Here is a 22,901-nt window from a genome sequence, read left to right as displayed (position 1 = left end):
TTATTATCACAGTGTGAACTCTACATAGTGACATTCACCGTTCATTCACCGTTTCACATTCGCTGCTGTCGGGTTTCTCACTTCTTCTCCGGTTCTACGAAAGCTGTGGAAATAACAGGACACAGGATGAATGGAATGAGACCTTTATGTAATTGCGGTCAGAATCAAGGTGACTTCTTATGTTCGTACTCATTAAATTCATATTCATTCTATAATATGATCAGAACTAAATATCGTTCAGCACAGAGAGACTCATTTAGCAGACTCCTCCCGCTCTGCCCGTCTCCCGCCCTTTGCAGCCCTCTCTCCTCCCCTCAGTTCTTTTCTTACCTTTGATGTCCAGTTTGCACTCCGAATAGTCCTTGCCCAGGTCATTAACAGCCATGCAGGAGTATTTGCCGCCGTCAAAGGAGCTTGGCCTGCGAATGTTTAGGGTCAGCACTCCTTGGTTGTTCTGCATCAAGTACTTGGGATCCTCGCCGATGATCATTTTGTTCTTCATCCAGACAATCTTAGGCTGGGACACAGACAAGTCAAAATATACATTTCTTAGATATAATAGAGCAGATTTCTTTGCCTGGTGTCTGGCCGCTGCAGGAAAACACAAAAACAGGCGTCCTGCTGGGAATCTGGCCCCTGCACGTTTACCTTGGGGTAGCCTCTGACGGCGCAGCTGATGGCGACGCTGTAACCGGCCACCACAGCTCTGTCGACTAAGGGCTGCGTAAACTTGGGCTGGCAGGCCATGTCCATCTCCTTGTGGGGGTTTTGTTTGATTTCCAGGCCTATGGAGAGGAGTGAGAGGGGGGGCAAACGCAGTCAGCCCCAATAAATCAGAGCAGAGAGGAGGCTCATTTCACTTAACCTTTTAGTGCTAGCGGGAAAAAATGCACCCACTACTGACGCATACATGTATCTATCTACACAAACAATCACATGCACACACTGCCCGCACCTTGCTTAGCGATGGTTGCCGTGTTCTTGCTGAAGCAAACGTCATCGCTCTTGCCGCAGAGGTTTTCACTGTAGACGCGGAACATGTATTCATTGCCCATGATCAGGTCTGAGGCAGTGCAGTTTGTCCGTCTGTTGTGTTCATACACGGTGAACCATTCCTGGAGCAAGAGGAGAAAAGTCAAATTGTCACATAAACAAAACGCAAATACCACGAATTGAGCTTGCGAAATTAGCCAGGTGTTGGTATCAAACACTGGAAGGAGGTTGATTGGATCCTTTGGCAGGAAACTGTAGGGGAGATTGAGGTTTGACACATCGGACCCTCCTCCCTCTCTCACCTTGGTTTTCATGTCCGCCTTCTGGATGGTATATCCGGTAATATCACAGTTGCCATTGTCCTTCGGGGGCTCCCACTCCAGCGCCGCATTGAAGCCCCAGACCTCCGTCACCCTCACCTTCAGTGGAGGCCCAGGCTTGTCTGTTTGAATCAAGCGTCAGTGACTTAGTAAAAGATATGAAATTGACACAGTCCAAGATGTAGGCTACTCGCGATGATAATAAACGCGGGATCCTGACGTCATTACCAACAATCCTGATGGCGATGGAGGCCCTGTCCTCCAGGTTCTCAATCTGTAGAACCAGCTCATACGTTCCAGTGTGCTCCCTCTCTGCCGAGCGGATGAACAGGATGGTGTCCACGTTTGAGTTACGCACGCTGACCATCTTGTCCTCCACGGGTTGACCATCTTTGAACCAGGTGGCGACGGGACGTGGTTTACCCTACGAGACAGAGGGGCGATCCTTCGTCATGTGACATTTACTAAAACGACTAACAGCACACATAAACAAATGCTTCGAACATTTGTTTTAGTTTCTCATGAATTATGGTTATTTAAACCTCCGCTAAGTAGGGTATGGTTTCATCGCTGTTTGTAAGTTAGCAGGAAAAAACAACTGAAAGATCTTTTTACCGTTTTCCAAGGAAAAACTCATAAGTCTTGATTTTGAATAATCTGGCACATTAAGGGTCCTGATATCTGTGTGTGAAATTTGGTGCAGCTTGGTGAAATTTAATGGGAGTGTTGGGCCTTGGTGGAGGTTTACATTCTACTGAAGGCCATTCTATTTGTACTATATATTTTAGTATGATCTCCAGGGTGTACCCCGCCTTTTGCCCAATGTCAGCTGGTATTGGATCGAGCTCCCATGCGACCCTCAAAGTACTGCAGTACAAACAATTAATGAATGGATGAATGGATGAATGGATGAATGGATGGATGGATGGATGGATGGATGGATGTGTGAATGGATGGATGGATGGATGGATGGATGGATGGACGGATATTCCAGACGCGTTAACGCAGCCTATCTCACCTGGAAGGGGATGGTCAGGTTGAGCTTTTCCCCTACTTTCCTGATGTACTTTGTTCTGAGTTCACGAGGAAGGCGGATCTTTGGATGTTCTAAAGCAGAAACAGACATTAAAACAGGAGACAATGTCATTATGCAGTACATAAAGATGATACATAAAACACAAGCCCGTAACAAATGCTGCATAAGTCAATCAAAAAGTTATAAAATATAATAATATGAGGTGAAATCAACTCGACTGACTCACCGACGATCTCGCGGATGGTGACAGCCTGCTGCAGTGTTGCAGGGGGACTGCGTCCAGCGATGTTTACAGCCACCACCCTGAAGTTGATCTTCTCTCCCACTGGGAGGTCACGCACCACGTATCCCTGTCTCTCACAAATTTCCTTGTTGGCCACCACCCACTCAGTCTCTGATACCAAACAGAGCAACATGCAGCAAATCACAGTAAGTGGGATTTGAATCTTAATACTTTTTTCTTTGTTATCATATATAATCTGCCCTTTTAGACGTACAATATATGCTACGGTTATTAAATGGAGGTCCTTAAATCATAATTTAATTGGATGATGTTTTGAAATGGTCCATGAAGGTTCAAACTATTATATTCTAAGTATGATGTGTGGTCCTATCACCTCCTTCCTTGCAGTATTCAATAATGTAACCATCCAGGCCTCCAGCTCCAATCTTCTCCGGGGCAAGCCACTTCAGGGTGCATGAGGTGTTCGTCGTATCGTACACCGTCAGGCGCGTCGGCTCACTGGTCGCGGCTGAGTGAGACAGAAAGAGAGAGTGAAAGAGAATCCCTGACAGGGCGGGCAAAGGATGGGACGAGTAGAAGCTGAGAAAGAGGGAGTAAAGACGGCGGGGAAACGTACCAATGGGCATGAAGGGTTTGGAGCTGATGCTCGGCGGAGACAAGCCGATGGAGTTGACGGCGAACACCCTCATCTCGTACAGGACGCCTTCAATCATCCTCTTTGCTTCGTAGGTAGTCGATTCGTAAACGTCAAAGTTGAGCTTGGTCCATCTGGAGGAGCCCTTCTTCTTCCTCTCCATGAGATAACCTAATGGTGGAAAAACACAAGCAAAGTAACATTTGAGATATGTGACTTTTTTGGGAAATGTAATATAGGTTCACTAAAGTTAAGTATATAAAGCTGGGGGGAAAACAATCCGTCGTTGACCTTTGACTGGGGCACCGCCATCAAATACAGGGGGGTCCCAGACGATGGTGCCGCAGTCCTCTCCCACGGATGTACATTTGACATTCTCAGGGGGGTCGGGCACATCTGAAATAAGAGCAGAATATGTTTTTATGTGCATCAGACAAGATCAAGACACAACAGAACAAATCATCTGCTGATATTGTACTATTAGAACATTCACTTACCCACGATCTTCACAAACAGCATAGCCTTGTCCTCTCCGGCGGGGTTAGTGACACAGATGGTGTAGTTGCCCTCATCCTCCCTCTCCGCTCCCTCAATGACGAAGCAGCTCAGGTCTTTCCTGGCCTCCACCCTCACGCGGCCTTCTGCTTCTGTGATTGGCTAACAAATGGCAGATTGTGGCACAGTAACAAAACCTGTTACTTTTGACAACTTGCGGCATAATACACAAAAAGGTTTCAAAAAGCTCAAAGTTAAAGGGTTAAATGGTAAATGGATTGTATTTATATAGCACTTTTCCAGTCTAATCAACCTCTCAACACGCTGGACAGTAAAACACGCTTTCACCTATTCACGTAAGCACTGTACCTGTTCATACAGTGCTTCTTATCTTCCTATCACACACTGTTCACATGCTGTTGGCGCAGCTGTCAGGGAGCAATTTGGAGCCCGGTGTCTTGCCCATGAACACTTTGGAATGCAGACTGGAGGAGCCAGGGATCAAACCACTAACCTTCTGGTTAGTGGACGACCCTCTCTACCCCCTGACCAACAGCTGTCCCAGTTCATGTTTGCTGTCAAAGTGGCGTTTCATCCCACGATACCAGGACAAACCATAGTGGCACTTGGGGGCCACTTGGGTTGACCTCTATATGACGAGGGCAGCACTTGGACGTCTTAAGTGACGTACTTGTGTATTATTAGGGTCAAACTATTTCTTGTTTTCCAAAAAGGGCACTTTGCTCCTCGATACAAATACATTTGGGGAGGCCATTATTTCTCTTGCACCCCTGTTCCCTGCTTGTGGGCCAATATTCCCCAATGATTTGATCAAATCTCACTGAACATGTGTTTTTTTTCTTCTTGAGGTAACCTGGGACCGACACCCAGTGAACGAGACAAAGACGAAGAGTCACAATATCTAGAACCTGCTGACCCTCCATGATCATGACAACAGGGTTGTTGCAACAGGGTAAGGAAAGCAGGCAATTGGGTCCCAGCAGAGAAGGGGGCCCCTTGAGAAAGATAAATTACTTAAACGAACGTGAACATGATATTGTGGGAACGACTTTAAATGCTATGATTGGCTTTAGAGATTCCCATGACACCAAAGTTGGAAAGTTGAGATTTGGTTGAAGACTTTAGTGTTTATATGCATATGGGGTTTCGTTTTGCTACAATGTAGTGCCCCCCAGGTCCCCCTTTTACCTTTGGCCCTTAAGGTCCCTAGACACGCTCCTGTCGTGAACAAAATGGTAAAGATGCTGTTTTTCTGGACATTATGTATTTCTATTTAATACAATGATGTGTCAACCATTTTTTTCCTCTATTCAGCATTGCTTTGTTAAACATAAACCAACACATACTGTATCGTGACCCTCTTCACATCCTTACCTTATCTCCTTTGGACCAGACGACAGTGGGTGCTGGTTCTCCTGTGATCTCAACATCCAGTCGCAGCTTGTTGCCCGCCACCACAATGATAGTATTCTGGGAGACCATGTTTCCAGTGGTGTCCAGGTGGATCTTTGGAGGATCTGTTTAACGTATAACATATATAAATATAAAGAGAGGGCTATGTGGAAGTGGGTTTCTTATGATAGCCAATGAACTACAGACAAGATTAAAAAGTTTTTAATTATTTGTAAATCGAGGTAATTTAAGTGGACTTACCTTGTCTAGGCACATAGTCGATCTTAATTTCTGTTTTAGGAGGAAAAAAAACAAGAGTTGACAATATTATCCGGGCTGCTGGTGATTGATGCATCCACAGTAAGAGCCTTTTGTTATCGCTCCGTCTTTCTCACCCAAGAAGTTGAGTTTGGCAGAAAGTGACAGAGCGTATCCATCAGGAACAAACGTGTAGTCTCCGGCATCCTCCGGCTTCACTTCATCAATAATCAGCCGGTGGAACCTGAAACAAGCAACAGAGGCGAAATGATGTCGGGGGAAACATGTGTATCGTGAAATAAAGAGGTTGTTTTTCAGTTTTAACAAGAAAACGGATATTCTTTATAATCTGTGTGACTTCGCCCTCATCTCAGTACCTTCCAATGTGAGTCATTTTGATGCGTTCGCTTGGCAAAACCTCCACGCCATCTTTAAACCACTTTCCTGTGACCTTGTCGTCGGACACTTCACACTTGAACATGGCCTGGTCCGTAGCCCTCACTGTCAGATCAGCGATGTCCTGCAGCACCTCCAGCTCTTTCTCTGAATGACACAGAGGAAACCCGGGGGGAAGAGTTCAGGCACGACACATGAAGATTTGGGGGAGAGGGAGGTATAGGGTCTTTATGACATACATGACATACTGTACATGACATACATGACATGGCGGCCTTAGCCACAAGTTGTTTGTTTGATTGTAAAAAGAGGCGTTAAGCCGCACTGCTAAATTCAGCTGCATCCTCAGCACTAAACATACATTTTAAAGACCAGACTATATAAATAGTAAATCTAGTTAAAAAATACAGTCTGTGCTTGATTAGCATCATCTTTAAAAAAAAAAACGAATTAAATGAAATAAGAACATATATCACTCATAGTCATATGCATTTTTAGCACCTTCCACTTCCAGCTCTCCTTTGGTATGCCCCCCGTTTGTCCAGGCATGGTACATTCCGATGTCATCCAGCATTGCCTCCTGGATGATGAGCGTGTGCTTCCTTCCGTCCTTCTTGAAGCGAAACTTGGAATCTGTCTCTTTGTGAAGCTCTATATCCTCAAAAAACCTGGAGATGAATAGAGAATGAGTTTTTCTCAGAGTGAAAGATGAGTCTAAATATTTAACACAGAATCGCAGCGGTCATCTGATGTGAATCTACCAGCCACATTAATATTTCCACCATTCACTAAGAGGAAAATATGAATGGGCTTTGAATTCATCAATGGGAGATTACAAATATAAAATCAAAGGGAAAGATAATGTGTTACTATCGATGAAGTAAAACCATAACCAGCAAGAATTATCATCCCTTATTTTATATTCTATTGGTTGCTGACTGGAATTCCTTCACTTGTTAGTTTAACCTGTTTTTGTAGTAAGAATTGAAAAGACAGAGGGCTTCTTTTAAAGTTCTCAATTTGTTCAACAAGTTAATATGGCTGCCTTTGGTCCTTTATATGGTAAAAGAGGCGTGATTGGGAGGCGATGGCCACTGCTACATTGGTGCATGTTTGACTGTCCTGTAGCGATGAAGTAAACAAATGCCAGTCTATATATAATATAAAATATAAAGAGTTTTACTGTGTGTAATAAGCGACTTGAGTGGTGCTTAAAGTTTGGCACTCCCACAATTAAAACTAGACTACATACAAAAAAACCTCAGGGAAACAAAGACAAAGAAATAAAGAAATTAAGCTCTGAATTATGTTGCTCAAAGCAGACTTTCCACACTATTCAGCATTCAAGGCCGGTCTTCAGATTCAATCTAAATTGTTCCAGATCTCCTTCAGAGATAATACATTTAGATTTGATCTAAAATGAAGCAGAAGTCTGTCTGGTGCGGCGATGTGTAGCATGAAAGTACAAATCAGTTATGGCTACTGTGACAAAAGCGGTCGGTTTTTGAGAGCATATAATTATACACATAGATGATGTCTTATTTCAATACAAGGAGGTGAGTGATTAAATATTCGGAGACTCCAAATGTGACTCACGCGGCACATCAGATAACAGAGGGCTCCGAGCGCATATTACATTTTTATCTGATTTGTTGAAGACAAGAAGCTCAGTGGCTTCAGACAATATACGACTGTGACACTGAACTCAACATGAAGTGGTTTCATTGTACTCTGCCAGGGATTAAAGACAAGTCCCGAAGCCGAGTGCAATCTGGTTAGTTGTTTTGATCGTGCAACGCCCAATACCGTGACGTTTACTGACCACATGACGTGGGCGCCCTCCTCAGACACTTCGATCTCAAACTCCACTCTCTCTCCCACGACCACATGATAGTCATCCATCAGCTTGGTGATGGTCACAGGGGGCTCTGCACGGAGCAGAAAAAAACATAGTAGCTTGAACATTTAGCTGAAACTCAATGTGAATGACACAAATTCAGTCAGTTATTGTCCGAAAAAATAAGAGATGAAGCACCTTTGACAAACACCTCAGTGAAACACTTGTCTTCTCCCACCACACATTCATACGCAGCATCATCGGCCAGGGTCGTCCTGTTGAGAGTGAGGGTTCTGATGTTGCCGTTGGCCTCCATGACGTACCTGAAGAAGAAAGATTGAAAGTTAAACAGAAATGTCTGTAGGTCAAACAAAGGTCAATAAGTTAATCTCAAGTTTTTACATTTAATTTAACATTCAGTGATTGTGGCATGCTACTTAGGATTAGGCATTGTTTATTTTCGTATAAAACAAAGGCTCAATAAGTTCATCTAAAGTTTTTACATTTAATTTAACATTCAGTGATTTTGGCAATGCTATTTAGGATTAGGCATTGTTTATTTTCGTTAAATACAAAGGTCAATAAGTTCATCTAAAGTTTTTTACATTTAATTTAACATTCATTGATTTTAGCAATGCTATTTAGGATTAGGTATTGTTTTGTTTCTTTCAATACTGGTGCTAAGGGTTAGATACTTAAGATCGGTTCAGGTGCCCAAACATAACAAAACATTTAAAACCAACAACAACACGAAACAGTTTCGGTTGTCGCCCGTCCTGGAGTTGGAATCTTGTAGCGTGAAATACAGCCACACTTTTGATCGCTTCCCTTTAGGCATTTTGTCGTGTGGAGTTTGAGGTAGCCACTGGCTTACTGTAGGCTAACGTTACATGCTGCCAAAGCTAAAGTTAAATGTGATGTTAACTAGACATGTGTGGTGATGTTACCTGCAAGCAGAGCAACTATTTCAGTTCGGAGCTATGGCACTGAAATTAACCAAAGAAATCTGCGTTGGGATTTGGTCCAGTAGGAACTGGCCGAGTGCGAACCAGTGCCCGATTGGCAACGGGTTTCACCAAGACAATCACTCTCTATATACATTTCACTTTTCTTCTAATCCAAAGATATTTTCCCACATTAAGACCTTTCACTAGAGTCTTAGAGGTCTTTGTCCTATGGGTAAGTCTGCATAAGTCTACATGTCTACACTGTCTTGGCAGGGTGACTCGCTCAACCCACTGGGAGGCTTCTTATGACCGACTAAAAATAAAACGTGTTGATGGCAGCATCGTTTCAGGGTATGACCTTGTGGCACAGATAATTATAACTTGATATTTTAAAGCACTGCCCATCAGGTCCTTCTAAGCAATGATGATTAATATGATACAGCTAGAGTCCAATTAGGCAAATATCTTGCATGATGCTTAGGATGGTGAAAAAAGAATCTAATACAGGTCTGTGTGAACCAACATTTATCAGCTTGTGGGTGAGTTGGTGGTTTTATGCATGTGTACTTGGCTGAGGGCTTGATCTCCTGGCCATTCTTCAACCATTTGACTTGGACGTTGGGATCGATAACCTCACACTTCAGGACGATCTTCTTGCCCTTTTCCACCGAGTAGCAAGAATCCATCCTTGACAGGAAAGCTGGGAAAAGGGAAAATGTAAGAATTAAGAACTCTTCAGTTCACGAACACTTTGGTCTTTTCATTTTCTCTGTTCAGTTATAAGGGGCGCTTCCTTTTCCTTGCCATCCCCATTCTCCAAATCATCTTCAAATGCTCCACTACTTCTTACCCCCCTTTAACATCTTACCCTCGCTGTGCTTGGGCTCGACCACCTTCATCTTTTTCAGACGTTTCAGCATGCCCCTCAGGTCAGTGATGCCATACTCAAAGGCAATTTTCTCGTACTCGCTTGGATGGGCACTCTTGAGCAATTCCCACACATCTATTGGTGGCTCCTTTTCTGGCCTCTTATTCCTGGCATACAGGGAAAAAATAATGTTTTTGAACGAATGAATCATACTGTGCACTTGATAATTGGGCTGAATAACATGTAGCTTCTCACTTCTTGGTGGCTTTGAGCAAAGCACTGAAGTCCAGATTTCCATCATCCTCTCCACCATCCCTGTACATACGGAAAGAGTGTAGTGTGTAACCGAGATCTGTTATATCTCTGACACATCATTAAAGTGACCACCGTCATATATCGCAGGTGCTGAAGGACACCTTCACACCCACAGACACACACACATACACTGGGAAAGATAATAATCAGTCTACGTATGCGTGAATACACCACTGAGACGGAGTGAAACACAAATCCCTGTGCACTTACGCTCTCTTGAAGGCAGACAAAATATCCCCCTGCTGCTCTTCCTGCTGTGCAGCTGTAATGAGAGAAGTTGCAGAGGCGGCAAATGAGGCCTGGATGGGATCTAAACATCAGCAGATATGGAACTTGTGTCAGCCTCGGCAGGCCAGAGTCCGTTTTTTCACTCACCCTCAACAGTGACTTCAAAGATGGAGCTGTCACACTTGTCTTTGGCCGTCACCTCGCATCTGTAGCCGCCGGCATCCCCAGCGACCACTTTGATGATCTTCATCTCATACGTGTAGATCTTGGGGACGCAACATTACTTAATTACTTCTCAGGTATTTATGACAGAGATTTATCCAAAACGCACCAACACACACCTTGGTGTTTCTGTCATAGGTTTCTTTAAACTGCATGTGTTTCCCGGCCTTGCTGCCAAGATCCATCCACTTTCCCTTCAGCCACTTCATGGTGGGTTTTCTTGTCAGGGTGGTCGAGTCCACCCGAGCGATGAGAGTGACATCCCCTCCTGCCATTCAAAAACAACGCTGAACTCCTATAACATTTTGTTATCGGGCTAATGTTCCCTGTTTTTGTACATCCAACCATTTGAGGTCCAAACCTGCAACGGCGAGGACCTCATTCGGAGGTTTCTCAACGAAGAGCCCGGTGAGCTCAGTTGAGCCTTGCTCTGAAACGAGAGACGTCAAAAATCAGTTAATTTGCTCATTTTAGAATAAACTCTGATGGAGTATGAGCCTTTATGTGACACGGGAAATAACACCGTGCAACATCCGACTCGGGGATGTTTTTCATGAACAACCACAAATCCCCTCTGCACACGCACCAATGAAACATTAAAAGCATAACATGATAAGCAAGCGGCATTTGGCTAAAAGGAAAACAGAAACTTGGTGACATAAAAACCATGTTCTGCTGACGTGCTGAGCTCTAGCTGTAAGAATTAATTATGTTGAATCAAATCACGAATGAGCTCAAAGCTATATCGGACCTATAACCAGTTGTGTAACTTCAATGTTTGCTTCCAATCTTAATGAAGGCATTTCTCTTGCTTATTATGAATCTTATTACTTCTGCTGGTTTAGAATTATGAAAATTGTGGTATGTCTGTTCTCAGCTAATGACATTAAAATATGTTAAGTTTGAATCCATAAGTATTTTTAAAACTTCCTCTGACATCATTCTGAGTAATTTATGGAATCTTCACTACTCATAAGTGATACTGAAAGTGCTTCTGCTTCTTGGTTTGTTAAAGGTTGAAACATGGCAATAAAAGTAGTGCACCAATGTTTCCATATTCATCAAAGCGCTGTCATGGCTTTGAGCTACAGGACACTTACTCTGCTCTACTTTATGGATGTTTTGATTGGCTGGAACTGCTGTTTTCTCTTATTCATTGTAAAAGCAGAGATGGGGTTTGTCTTCCCCAGTCAGAACAGATAAAAGTCAAAGTAGCTATTTAGATCTATATTTTTCATCAGAGTTATTCACATGAAAGAAGACTAAAATACTTTTAAGGGTTTTTTCATTATTTAGAATGTTTAGAGGCAAAAATAACACTGAATAACAACATCAACTTAGCAGTAAAACACTGAGCTTAAAACACATACAAGGACAAAATTGCAGTGTGGATGACTTTTTATAGTCAGTGGTCCATTGATAAATCCTCTTTGCAGATGACCTCTGACTGTACTAAAAGTATAAAGTATAAAACGTTTCATCTGTCTTACAGCAGCAATTTCTCCCTATAAAACGGATTTAAAGTCAAATCCGTCAAAAACCTATCTAGATAAAATCAAACTATACAGTGCAAACTCTGCTTCAGTTCATAACATTGACCCTATATAAAGATGGATGACATGACTGCTTCCAAAAAGTTAAGCCAAACCTCCTCAATCGCCACCCGGTGGTCATGAATCTCGCCTCCTCCATGTTAGCATGGAACATGGGGCAAAATAAATAGATATCAATAAAAAGAATTCAAAGGTGCTCTCTGTCATTTTATGTTCTTATCACACTCGTGTTTTTTCAAGTGTTACTTTTTCTACTAAATTTGGTTTTATTAGTTGTTTAATGCTGGGGTGAAAGGATTGACAACTGACAACTGGCTAACAACTGGTAAAGCTCATGTATCGGCGGGACCTCACTGGTGAAACCCGATCCCCTGATCGCTACTGAGCAGGCTCCAAATGGGCAATATCCTGGCTTTATTTCTGCAAAGCGAGAGGAAGTGGAGACGCGTTGTCCATCTTTATATACAGTCTATGGTTAAACCCTAACAAATCAAATCAATATATTAATCAACCATATACTAGGCACTCCAAAAACACTCATTGAGTATGATGTATGACAGAACAACACACAGGATGCATACATCTGTATTGACTAACATCCTATTTGCGTGCAGCGACATTCACAGTCCTGAACTGTGCCTTCAGCTCGTCCTCACCCTCCTCTGCAGGGTTTGTCCGACATTGAGCATTAAAATGAATAAACATCTTGTTATACTATAAACACAAGTCGGTGCAAATTCGTTTGGTCAGACAAGACAAGTGATCATCAATGACAGAGAGAAAAAAATCTATAGAAGCTTGAGATTGATACATCACACAGTGAACTGCAACCAAAACTGAATTTAGCACATGAAGGTAACATCATAACTGTTATTATCAAAACAGGAAGTAATCACTTATGTTGATTACTGCACTTTTAATCACCAAACTGGGGATAAATTATTATTTGAAATTACCGTGATTACTCCTTATGGACTGATCATGTGAGGCTGCTTCTCACAAAAGGAGGCAATTACTTTACCTCATACGGACTGTGTTTCACCCCAGGCCCCCTAAACAAACCACTGAAGTGTGACTTAAAAAGACATTTGTTAATTATTGTTGGTTTGGAGCATTGACGCGTCGTGAATATTATATTTCGTATCAAAGTTTGCCGCATTTGACTCTTATGACAGCCCGAGACTAATTCAAATGCAGGCATTGGGCACATCCTGTTTTTCCATTGCAGCAAATTCCTCCAAACATTCACACGCCGTGCTGGTGCAAGTGCCCAAACAATCTGCAGTTGGCAAAATGATGATAATCCCCCACACACTATACCCCATGGGTATGGCTTTAAACAGCCTTGGTATGATAAACACTTCCCACACAGAAATTCCATCCCTATAGACACACTAACATCAAACTCAGTGTGGTGCAGTTACGACTCTAGAGTTGGAACTGGGAGTCAAACAAATGGTAGATATGAAATATCAAACCAAAACTAATGGCTGCTGTGTAAACATGTCAAACCTGTCCTCCTTGAATGTGTGCATGTGATCCTTTTAAACACAACTTGTGTCTCATGAGCACTCCACCCGGAGACAAAGGCCAGATCAAGGCAGATGTCTTTTTCATTTTGGGCATGTGCAGGTGTTAGGTATATATTTAAGTTTCCAAAAAAAGTTTTGTTTTGTACTCTCTCTTCTTGATGCCTCAAAACTCTTCCCTTCAAGGTAAATGGCAGCTTAGTGTTTGTGTGTTCCATTGACTAAAATTGGATATGGATGCTCAGGCATCTAAACTGGGGTGAGTTCTGATCAAAGAAAAGGCCATATCCTCAGGTTTCCATCTGAACTTCCCTCAGCTGCTGTCTTTGGATTAAGCTTAGCTTGGTAGCCAATCAGCTCTCTACACTATGTAACAGTAGCATTACGCTAAACATAGCTTTTATGTGGACAGCACAGGGTTAATGCTCAAGAGAACCAGTGCTCCCACTGTGCTAGATACATGGCTGATAGTAACAACCTCAGAGTGTTTCTCTTGTGCAGCGTTTGCACTTGCTGATCCCTTTTCATCTTTGTTCCATGTTTCATTTTTCCCCCTAGTCGTGCTGTGACGCCGCGATTGTCTTTGCTTCTCTTCTGTATGTGTCACGGCTCACGCTGAGCTCTGTCTGGAACATCTGCAGCAGTGTATACCTCCCCTTCCTCTGGGCAACCGGTGCCACAGCAGGAGGAGCCTGTCGAGTCCTGCATTCAGTGAAAGGAATTCAAGACAGGAAGGGAAGGATGACGAGCCGTGAACTCATAAATGGAGCAATACGGTACGACCTGCAGAACAGGACCAAATCCTGATGTAATTTATGGATGTTACCTCCGGAAGCAAACACATTTTGACATTAATATCCTCAACCTGCTTTCTGACCCCTCTCTTGGCTCAGCAGGCCACATTTCAGGGAATCAGCCTAGCAGCGGCCAAGGCAACGTCAGAGGAGTCTGAATATCCTCCTCTCATCTGCATTCCCCAAGGTCCATCATCCATGTCTCACCACACTGGCCAAAAAGCCCTAAAAGGATGTTGGACACATTGGCCAACCAGCCTTCTCAACATGTGATAATGTGAACTGCACAGAAGATTAAGGACTGCTCAGTTCACACAAAGCCCTTTGGTTAAGCTCACCCAGGTGTCCTTCCTCATCCCAGGAGTGGGATGAATGGAGAATGTCAGTGTTGCCCCTAAGGCACAGTGGGTATAGGATATTCCCAAACAGTATATTTGAAGGACACCACAAGAAAGTATCAGCATTCAGCTCTCTAAAGCTTCCAGGCACCTCCATAACCTTTATCCATCCAATCTACTCCCACCATGTCCAAATAGAGCAGATTGCTCTGGGAGCTGTGCCCATGAAAGACGATGGCAGACAGGGGACAGCTTTGGAACCTGAAGAACAGCTCTTGGATTTCACTTGTAAAACTTGACTTGTGGAGCATCCCTATCATTTTCCGAGCGTTGATTTATAAGTCCTATTGATGGCTGTGATATATACCCTAGGTGTAATTAATAGGCCATCCACAGGCCTTTGTATGTCAGATTAAGATGAGATGTGACGCTCCTTGGACGTAGTGTGATGGTCTGACTAGAATTTCTAAGATAACTTGAGCTGTCCTTGAGGCCCTCCATGTGCAGCCTACTGGTAAATGAAGAAGTGGACCATAAAAGCGTCATCACATCAGATGACAGCGGTATGTTTCAACAGCTGCCATTGTTACACATGAACAACAGCTGTGTTGCCACTCTCATTGTTTGAAACGCCAGCGGGACAGAAGCAAAGGAGAGATGATATCATGGGTCACAGATGGAAAGGGCAGCTATTCCTCACACGGAGAAGCAAGGTCTGACAAAAATTGCTGAAGGAGCACAAACAGAATAATTTGTAAGCAGGTCATCTGCCAGCAGAGACTCATGCCAGTAATAGAGAAGGGGACAGGTGAGTGAGACAAGCATAGCATCACGAATCACTAAATCAGGACCAATCCAGTCAGGTCTCCTGTCTTCTCTCTGGCACAGCTCAGTATCTGGTGAGTTGTAGGCCTGAGGTGTGGCTTATTCTCACAGTACCTGCTACCAAGTAACAAGAAGCTTCAAGCTCTGAGGGGGATTTTCATGGGATCAGTAAGATACGAGTGCTGGAGCAAACCCTGCCAAGACCATTTGCTTTTTGCAGCAGAGAAAGGGTTTCTTTGTGACATTGTGATCAAGCAGCCTGATGAACACAATTAAGATCTCTGTGATGAGGCTTAGTTCATCCTTAGCAACAGGGAAGTCACAATATAGGGACCTTGATTCCATGAAAGTAACTGAAGACTGGAGACGAGGGACACGATTTAGGGGTCAAGAGACTTCTGGCTTCTGTTTTTAGTTTGACCAATCACGCTTGAGCTGGCTTTGGTTGCCTGCCTCTAAACAGTCCATGTGGAGAGCAAACGAGGCGGAGAATGTTAATCAAAATGCATTAGCTATCAGCTTTTGAATTTTTGAATTCATATGCAGATAGCTATTAAGAGAGATTAGCCAAAACGTTGTCTGTATCTATCCATGTTTGTGTTTTATTTTGAAAAATGTTCAACAAGTGTGATAAAAGAAACTCTAAACAGCTTATGGCCTTTGCCCCCAGAGGAGAATTCATCATCGGATAAAAGACGACAGGCTCCGACATTGTCATAAAAGTATCTAACACTGCTTACATATAACTCTGGAGTTCGGTAAAGATCCTTTTAATGTAAAAATCAGTCCACATTGGGTTAGATTAAAAATAATTTCAAATAATATCCCTGCCCCCTTAACACTTCATATATTATGTGACATCTTAACCAGCACATAATACCAAAAATTAAACACTGCATAATGTTATAGACACTCAAAATCATACTTTTGGAGGGGCAAAAGTAAATTGTCAATAGACACGCTATGTTTAAATGACACTTTTTTCTTACCATCCCCATCAGCTTCTGAATCTGCTGCAGACAAGGAATTAAACAAAACTGAAAAAAGGAGCTGAGAGGCGAAACGCTCTCTGTTCTACGAGGCGACACAAATTTGCAACAGAAACCAATGAACAAACATAAAACAGGTACCGTCACATATGCATGCATTCAGAAATAGATACCCAGATCAGGGGAAGATATAAAAATACATTAAAGTTCACAGGAAAAGCGCACGGACACCAGGACGTACCAGTATATTGTTTTGTATACTCTACTTTACTGTTGGAACTAAATCTAAACTCACGCATATCATATACTTGTACAGTATATGTGTGTATCAGTCATATTATGGAGAAAAAACAATAAAAAGCATATTCCTACTACCCAGGCCAAGGCAAAATTAGTATTCGACTTATCCACTAACATTCATCCATTCACCTTCATATAAATTCATGTATTTTTGGGCTTTCTAATAATACATTAGACATATTATGCAGGTCACCTGAGACCAACCTGGAAGATCTCATCATCAGGAGTCATGCAGGTATTGTCATTACCACACAGTGTCGCACATGTATGCACCCCTGCAGTGTGCATACATTAGGCAGATTACACAGACAGATTCATTAAACCAGCGCATTCCGGGTTCAGGATTATGCCTTACCTGCATCTGCAGGGGGTAGTTCTGAGGGAAGATGAATTGAAATTAGCTCGTGTCCCAATATGAACTGTAATTATTCTCTATATTCAGTCATAAAATAGAAGCTGAGAGGAAAAGTCAAAAGAAGGTGAGTATTATTCTCTGACACGTGAAAGGTGCCTACCATCTTCATCTGGCTGCGGTTTGGCTGTGCAAATAAAAATCATGGTTAAATGATCCAGAGGAGAAGGAGGACGAGACATTGATGGGATTGCATTTGGGAACACGGCAAAAAAACAAAACAGCAACAGCCGCATAAACAACAAAATCAATTAAACAGAGACCACTGGATATTTCCGCACACTTCACATGCCTGCAGGTGACCGAAGGCCAAAGAGTGAAACAAGAGTTAACAGGAAGGAAGTTGCACCCAGTTGCAGTCAGTAAACATGTAGTAAAACCCAGACAGGTAGTTTGTCTTCGTACACATGGATCTTCTCTCCGTAGTCCATGACTGAGCATGCAAGGAAATTCAAAGTCAAGTTTTTTTTTCAACCCCAAAATAGGCATCAGGACCATTAATTATCATTAGATTGGTCGTAAAAACACGTCAACAAAACGGGAAGAACAGATTCAAAGGATGCTGTGATCTAAAGTACAGACATTAGATCATACACGAGGACACGAGGACTACACAAGGACAGCTTCTTCTATAACGCATGCTGTCGCCTATCTAGGAAATGCAAACACATTGGTTTAAAGTGGCATAATAATTGCATTATGCCCTTCAGCAGCTTCATGCTGTCTCATAAAACGCCACAGACTCAGAGGCCTGTCCTCTTGACTCGCTAATTGCTCGAATTATTATCTATAGCAAGACCACGTGTTGTGCATTATTCAGATAATTACCCTGACTCATAAGTGCAAATGCTTTTGTTTATTTTCAACACTCAAATCAACACAAAAACGATCACTCAAAGTCACAGCATAAAAAAAGCAAAGCATTGACCCTCACCCTCTTCAGCAGGTGCCTCTGGGGCTAAAATTAGTGGATTTGTGTTAGCAAATGAAAAGTAACACCATGGTCGCCCATTTGGAGAACAAGTAATAAAGCAACCGCAACAGCTGATGAAATAGATTGTGTCAGTGTGTAACGCATAAAATCAAGAGCAGCGTTCAAATGTGACTTAGGGAAACCAAAGCATGTTTCTCACTGTGCTGCGTTATGACCTCAGACAGTTGAGTAAACAGCGTCAGTGACAGACAATGTGCTGTGGGGCAGACTTTCTGTCAAGGACAAATAGAGCAGCAAGCTGTTTTATATAGATCAGACCAAAAGTTCCTGAATGGAGACAGTGCTGGTTTGCTGTGTTAGCTTGGCCAACGGGCACTTGACAGGGTGTGTGAGTTAAAAAGTGAAAATGGGAGAGAGCTATAATCAAGTGCCTGCGTGATAATGTATGGCAACACACAAGGTCAGAGGTCAAGTGTTGTGGAGCAGCCGACCTACCTTCCCCCTCTGGTTTAGCTGAGGAACAAAAAGAGAACAAGTCAATTAGAAACAGGCATCACAAACTGTATTCATATCCAAATAGTCATTTTACAAAATATCAACATATATGGTTAATTTTTTACGATTTAATTCAGAATGTCCTATAGCACACATGAGTTTCTAACATATTTAGTCTTTTAACTGCACTGTTTTGTTTGATATATCGCTGTTGGTGTGAATCATTACTGCTTCATATAAAATGGTTATTTCATATGAAGTGTTTTAGAGTATATCTGTTTTCATGGTGAAGCTCTTCACATTATCCCTGCAACCTCTCTGGAAAAATCTTTGAAATCTATATCTCACCCTCAAAGTGTGACACCACTATACCAGGTATGGGAGTCGTCTGCAACTTGAGGTTTAATTTCAAACCCACTTATGAAATTCATAAACGCTCGACACCGTTGTAAGACATGTTTCTGTGGCCAAATTTGAGCTTCGGAGGCAAACGGAGACTCAGGTTTTGTCTTGGGCGTGCAGGGGCCGCTGGGTGTGATTGTTGAGGCCTAAATCTGGTTAAAGGAAATTCTCAAACGGAAATAGTGGCGTATAATGTACCCCAAGTGTCCCAGTGGGGGTCAAATCGGTCTCTGGTAAAGGCCATGGACGGTGTCTTATGACCTCCCTGAAGTCATGCCACGTTCTCTTAAGTTGAACGCAGTTTCCTTGAATAGCCGCACCAACTTGACCTTGTTTGCTTTACTGTTTGCTCAGGGCTTGTTGTAAATGTTTTCCTTATGTAGGTGTCACCGAATCACACTGTTCGCACCTGGCCTTGAGAAAAACATTGAATCGTGGTATTAAATGTGCTTTTATATGTGATGCTCTGATTTCTTCCCTTTCTGGGTACAAAACGAAGAGCTGCAACGTTGCTCACTACGTTAAGTCTCTGGTATAAATACTTTTTATCCGCCCAGTGAGAAGAGTTAACACCTGCACACAGCGCAAATCTCCATCAGTGTCTGCTAAGTCAATCCACTCGGGGTGCGAATCTTCATTATCTTCAACAAGTTTGTGCTGAAGCTGGATTATGAAGTTCTGAACAGCTGCTCGGCAAAGTTCATATCCCCCCTCCCCCCCAATGACTGTGTGTGGTGTTGTATATTGGCAGAGCTGCTGTGGATGCGTAATCCCTCTGATTTTAAAGGTATGCTTGTTGGGTGTGATTGTATAATTAAAAACATTTCAGTCTCAGTTACCTCTCCCTTATTCCCCGGAGGAGGCACGGATATGTTTTGGGGTTTGTGCTTTCACTAATTATTTTCAAAGGTCAGTTTAGGTAGTGCAGGTCTTCCTCCTCCATATCCACCACTGACAGCTTGATTTACTGTGTGTCTGATGACCCAGAGATAAAGGAAGGTATGTCACGGCCTGACCTGACCAAACCTCTGAGGATCTCCGGCGGTCTACAGACAGCGTCCAACACATTTTATGAGGAGATCTCAGCAACACATAATTTATTGCTTGAGCTTTTGGATCCGCTAAAAGCAAATGTGGATATAAGAGTCATTTAAATATTTCTATTTAGTTACAGTTATTTGCTGTGTGCAATTATAGATCACTGTGGAGTTTTTCCTACACAGGACAATGGTGAGTTTGCCAGAAGAATTTGAAAATCAAATTTTTTGGAAAATTATTCCGGGACAGCTACTAAACCAACAGGTAAAAAGTTCAAAGCTTAATATTTAATAAATATGTTCAGAAATTAATTAAAAATCTAATTGATATAGTATAAATTGAAAACAGTTCAATACGTTAATCAATTAGAATCCAAAATGTATATATCTGAAACAAATGTACTATAGCTTACATATCAGGCAATTTCACAATAAAACATATTTTGGGGTATTTTATTCATCTTAATAGTTATGTATAAATGTCAGAAAGTTGCAGCCTAGCCTCATGTTATCTGCAACATGTAAGATAAAGCATCCAATTTCACAAAACGAATCTCTTTGTTTTGTACAATGTCCTTGTTGATCTATTTTTACACTCAATAATATTTTTTCATCGATTTTCATCAATAATACTTCCAAGGCATGGATTTTGTCTCCTGCAGGAGATGGAGCTGTCTTGGGGACTGGAAAAACTCCCCCAGCAGTTCTTGTTTCCAGTGTTTGACCAGATCAAGACGATGAAAGGAATTACGAGTATGAATCATGCGAACGCTCCCGACCACTAAGAAGAAAACTGTCATGTGCTTGATTGACTACATTGGAGCTAAGAAGGCATTCGGGCAGGGAGCATCAAGCCTGCTGACCACAGGCGAACCTTGTGCACCAAAGTGACAGATTATATCTTGATTTATCTCAAGTGGGCCCATGAGAGGCTTGTAGGAAAACATGATACACGCAGGTGTGTGAAACTCTATGAACTTGTGAGGAATCAAAAGAAAGAGGAAAAGGTCAGGGGTTATTCTGGATTATTTTTAGCCAGTAGCTGAGGGCGGGTTCTGGCTGCCCAGTGAAGCAGTAGAGAAAATGTGTCACCTCAACTTATGTAAGAATATAAACATTATTATGGGAAAAATGAGTGTCGCAATGTAAACTGAGGGTGAAAATGCTGGGTCGTGTTTTCGAAATATGATTCACAGGATTTTTCGAGCTACAAATGTGGAGCGGGCTGTTATCTGAGCCTCACACTCGAAGCTCTGCAGTCGAGTTTGGTATGACGGAGCGGGGGGAGGTGAGACATACAGTAAGCAAAGTGGAATCATATTCATATTACATGGATCAACTCTGTGGCTGTATATGGTGAATAAAACCAGTGCCTGGTTATGTCTCTCGGTTAAAAATAAAAGAAACTTGGATTAGATCTTTTAAAAAAATGTGCCCCAGGTGAGAGACGCAGAGGGAAAAAAAGAATAAAATGCAAAGTGCGAAAAGGAGCAAATGCGAAAACAACCCGAGCAAAGTCAATTACATCCACAATCACAACACGGTCGGCGTAGAAATTAATCGAAGGGGTTTGAAGGGCTTAGCTCGCTTCACATCATTTTGGCCTGTGAAACTTCTTACAGACTAATCCGCTATGACGGCGTCTTATCTCAGGTTTCTGTCAGTTCAGTGATTTATAGACGAGCTCGGCCGACACGGCAGACAGATGGTGCCACGGGGGTGAAGGACACGAGAAAAACTAGTCTGCCATTCGCCTGAAAGTGCCAAGTGTGGGCTTGTATGTGAGGAAAAATGTTGGTTTGTTTTTAAAAATGGAAAAATATACTTTAAACTACTTTGCTGTAAAGAATTAAAAACGTCCATGTGGTGTTTACCAGACACAGTGTTTACTTTTAATGCTGCTATTAATAGTCTCTGGAAGTTTTCCAGTTTGGTCAGTTGGGTGGAAGTGACACCGGCCTGATGATGTCACCGAAGTAGCTCATATGATCATGTATGGCCTTTCAAATATTCTCCATGAACGAATCAGGAGACAGTATTTTTATATTTTAAATAACTTGGTTTGTTTCACTTGCAGCTGAACTCTGGGTATTTTAGTTTGATGTCATTCTCCATTTAAGCATTTTTTTTTGTGAACATAACATTAATACGAAAAAGGAAAAACTTTGTGAGAGACTTTAGTTAAAATGTGCATTGACAGTTACAGGGATTGAGGCGAAAACAGTAATCCCCAACTGTCAGTCACACGGGATTAAACCTCTGTGTCTGAGGCTCCTGCATCTCATCACTGCTTCTGCAGAACGTTACACTGAGCATTTAAGTAAACCACATTTTTATCTAACACCTGCTTGTATCTTATACCTGCTACAGTACTTGTATATTGTCCATAACAATACAAATTTCATTCTCATCAGGACATTTATTTTGTCACACACCAGATGATCTTAAATACCAAAAATAAAATAATTGTTAAATAATTGCAAAAAAATAGGAAATTGAATTTTACGCTGAGCATCACCGTCTGCAAAGAATTATTTACTTTCCAAGCAAACATTGGACTTCACTAAAACCTTCAACCAAACTTCAAATTCAAGCATTAACATTGAGGCTGAAAGAAAACTAATTAGTCGCCTAATTGCAATGAGATGAGACTTTCCCCCCCAAAAAAATAAAGAAAAAGAAAGTATGTCCATACCTGCAGGGACTGGCTCAGGCATGGTTATTCCTGTGTCTTGTCTTTGCCGCTGAAAGGCTGAGGGCTCGTGCTGCTTATTCCTTTTATTTCTCCCCTCTCGCTCTGTTATTCAAAGCTCTCCTGGCACTCGAGTCACCCACACCCTCCAGTGAGCGAGGAGCGCAGAGGAGGCTGACGACACTTGAAGAGTTCAAGAAGAGAGGAAGTCAGTACTGGGAGTGTGATAAGGTGAAGAAATAAGTGGGTGAGGTGGTGCTGAAAGGGCCACGGACACTTTTATATCTTCACTTTTATACAGAGATTAATGAACTGTCTAAACCCGTTGAGCTCCTGTTTGTTTGGACGGATGCACAAAATACACTGATGACCAGCAACCAACACATTTTAGACAC

General features: G+C 42.3%; 1 protein-coding gene across 1 annotated transcript; it reads right to left on the bottom strand.

Annotated features, from left to right (window-relative positions):
* Nucleotides 1-77: 77 nt before the first annotated feature.
* Nucleotides 78-22,531, bottom strand: LOC133028248 (myosin-binding protein C, fast-type-like). The gene is given in 31 exon segments (XM_061095443.1): nucleotides 78-103; nucleotides 331-517; nucleotides 649-785; nucleotides 956-1,115; nucleotides 1,296-1,435; nucleotides 1,542-1,737; nucleotides 2,332-2,420; nucleotides 2,576-2,741; nucleotides 2,932-3,101; nucleotides 3,210-3,398; nucleotides 3,519-3,623; nucleotides 3,725-3,884; nucleotides 5,118-5,260; nucleotides 5,397-5,426; nucleotides 5,531-5,637; nucleotides 5,771-5,936; nucleotides 6,291-6,457; nucleotides 7,612-7,717; nucleotides 7,825-7,949; nucleotides 9,141-9,273; nucleotides 9,442-9,608; nucleotides 9,697-9,756; nucleotides 9,967-10,018; nucleotides 10,132-10,249; nucleotides 10,326-10,474; nucleotides 10,568-10,636; nucleotides 16,235-16,258; nucleotides 16,890-16,910; nucleotides 17,050-17,073; nucleotides 18,376-18,393; nucleotides 22,510-22,531. Coding segments are annotated over 31 exon segments (3,426 nt in total).
* Nucleotides 22,532-22,901: the final 370 nt, after the last annotated feature.

This window comes from Limanda limanda, chromosome 21 (assembly GCF_963576545.1).
Source record: "Limanda limanda chromosome 21, fLimLim1.1, whole genome shotgun sequence".
NCBI classification, from domain to species: Eukaryota; Metazoa; Chordata; class Actinopteri; order Pleuronectiformes; family Pleuronectidae; genus Limanda; species Limanda limanda.
The sequence above is the reverse complement of the archived record's forward strand: the minus strand, read 5'-3'. Positions and strand labels throughout refer to the sequence as shown.